This window comes from Tupaia chinensis, unplaced genomic scaffold (assembly GCF_000334495.1).
Source record: "Tupaia chinensis unplaced genomic scaffold, TupChi_1.0 Scaffold000528_1, whole genome shotgun sequence".
Classification (NCBI taxonomy): domain Eukaryota; kingdom Metazoa; phylum Chordata; class Mammalia; order Scandentia; family Tupaiidae; genus Tupaia; species Tupaia belangeri.
In genome coordinates this window covers 1,713,383-1,714,326 of record NW_006160041.1, presented here as the reverse complement: position 1 = coordinate 1,714,326, position 944 = coordinate 1,713,383, and the positions used below count along the sequence as shown (strand labels likewise).

The following is a 944-nucleotide window of genomic DNA, read 5'->3' as shown; positions in this document are numbered from 1 at the left end:
CGCAGGGCCGGGCCGCCCGCGGCCCCCCGACGCCTGCGCCCCCAGGGGCTCCCGGGGGTCCCGCTTGTCTTGGCGGCGCGCCGGGTGTATCAGCCGCATCGTCCTCAGCGTCGTCTTCGACCTCGTCTTCGGTGGCAGAGGTGGGCGTGGGTGCTGGTGGCAAGAGGCCCGGCTCGGTGTCGAGCACCGACCAGGAGCGCGAGCTGAAGGAGAAGCAGCGCAACGCCGAGGCTCTGGCCGAGCTGAGCGAGAGCCTGCGCAACCGCGCCGAGGAGTGGGCCAACAAGCCCAAGATGGTCCGCGACACGCTGCTCACGCTGGCGGGCTGCACGCCCTACGAGGTACGGTTCAAGAAGGACCACTCGCTGCTGGGCCGGGTCTTCGCTTTCGACGCTGTCTCCAAGCCTGGCATGGACTACGAGCTGAAGCTGTTCATTGAGTACCCCACAGGCTCGGGCAACGTGTACTCCAGCGCGTCCGGTGTGGCCAAGCAGATGTACCAGGACTGCATGAAGGACTTCGGCCGGGGCCTTTCCTCTGGCTTCAAGTACCTGGAATACGAGAAGAAGCACGGCTCTGGGGACTGGCGCCTGCTCGGGGACCTGCTGCCCGAGGCCGTGCGCTTCTTCAAGGAGGGCGTGCCTGGCGCCGACATGCTGCCCCAGCCCTACCTGGACGCCAGCTGCCCCATGCTGCCCACGGCGCTGGTGAGTCTGAGCCGCGCCCCCAGCGCACCCCCGGGGACCGGGGCCCTGCCGCCTGCTGCGCCCTCCGGCCGGAGCACCGCAGCTAGCCTGCGCAAGAGGAAGGCGTCTCCCGAGCCTCCAGACTCGGCCGAGGGAGCGCTGAAGCTGGGCGAGGAACAGCAGAGGCAGCAGTGGATGGCCAACCAGAGCGAGGCCCTGAAGCTCACCATGTCGGCTGGAGGCTTTGCAGCGCCAGGG

General features: G+C 69.1%; 1 protein-coding gene across 1 annotated transcript in view; it reads left to right on the top strand.

The window, feature by feature from the left end:
* Positions 1-944, top strand: part of IRF2BPL (interferon regulatory factor 2 binding protein like) — a 4,277-nt gene that overhangs the window by 1,209 nt on the left and 2,124 nt on the right. The window contains exon 2 of the mRNA XM_027775191.1: positions 6-943. Coding sequence (XP_027630992.1) covers positions 6-943 — 938 coding nt within the window. The remainder of the gene's footprint in view (positions 1-5; position 944) is intronic.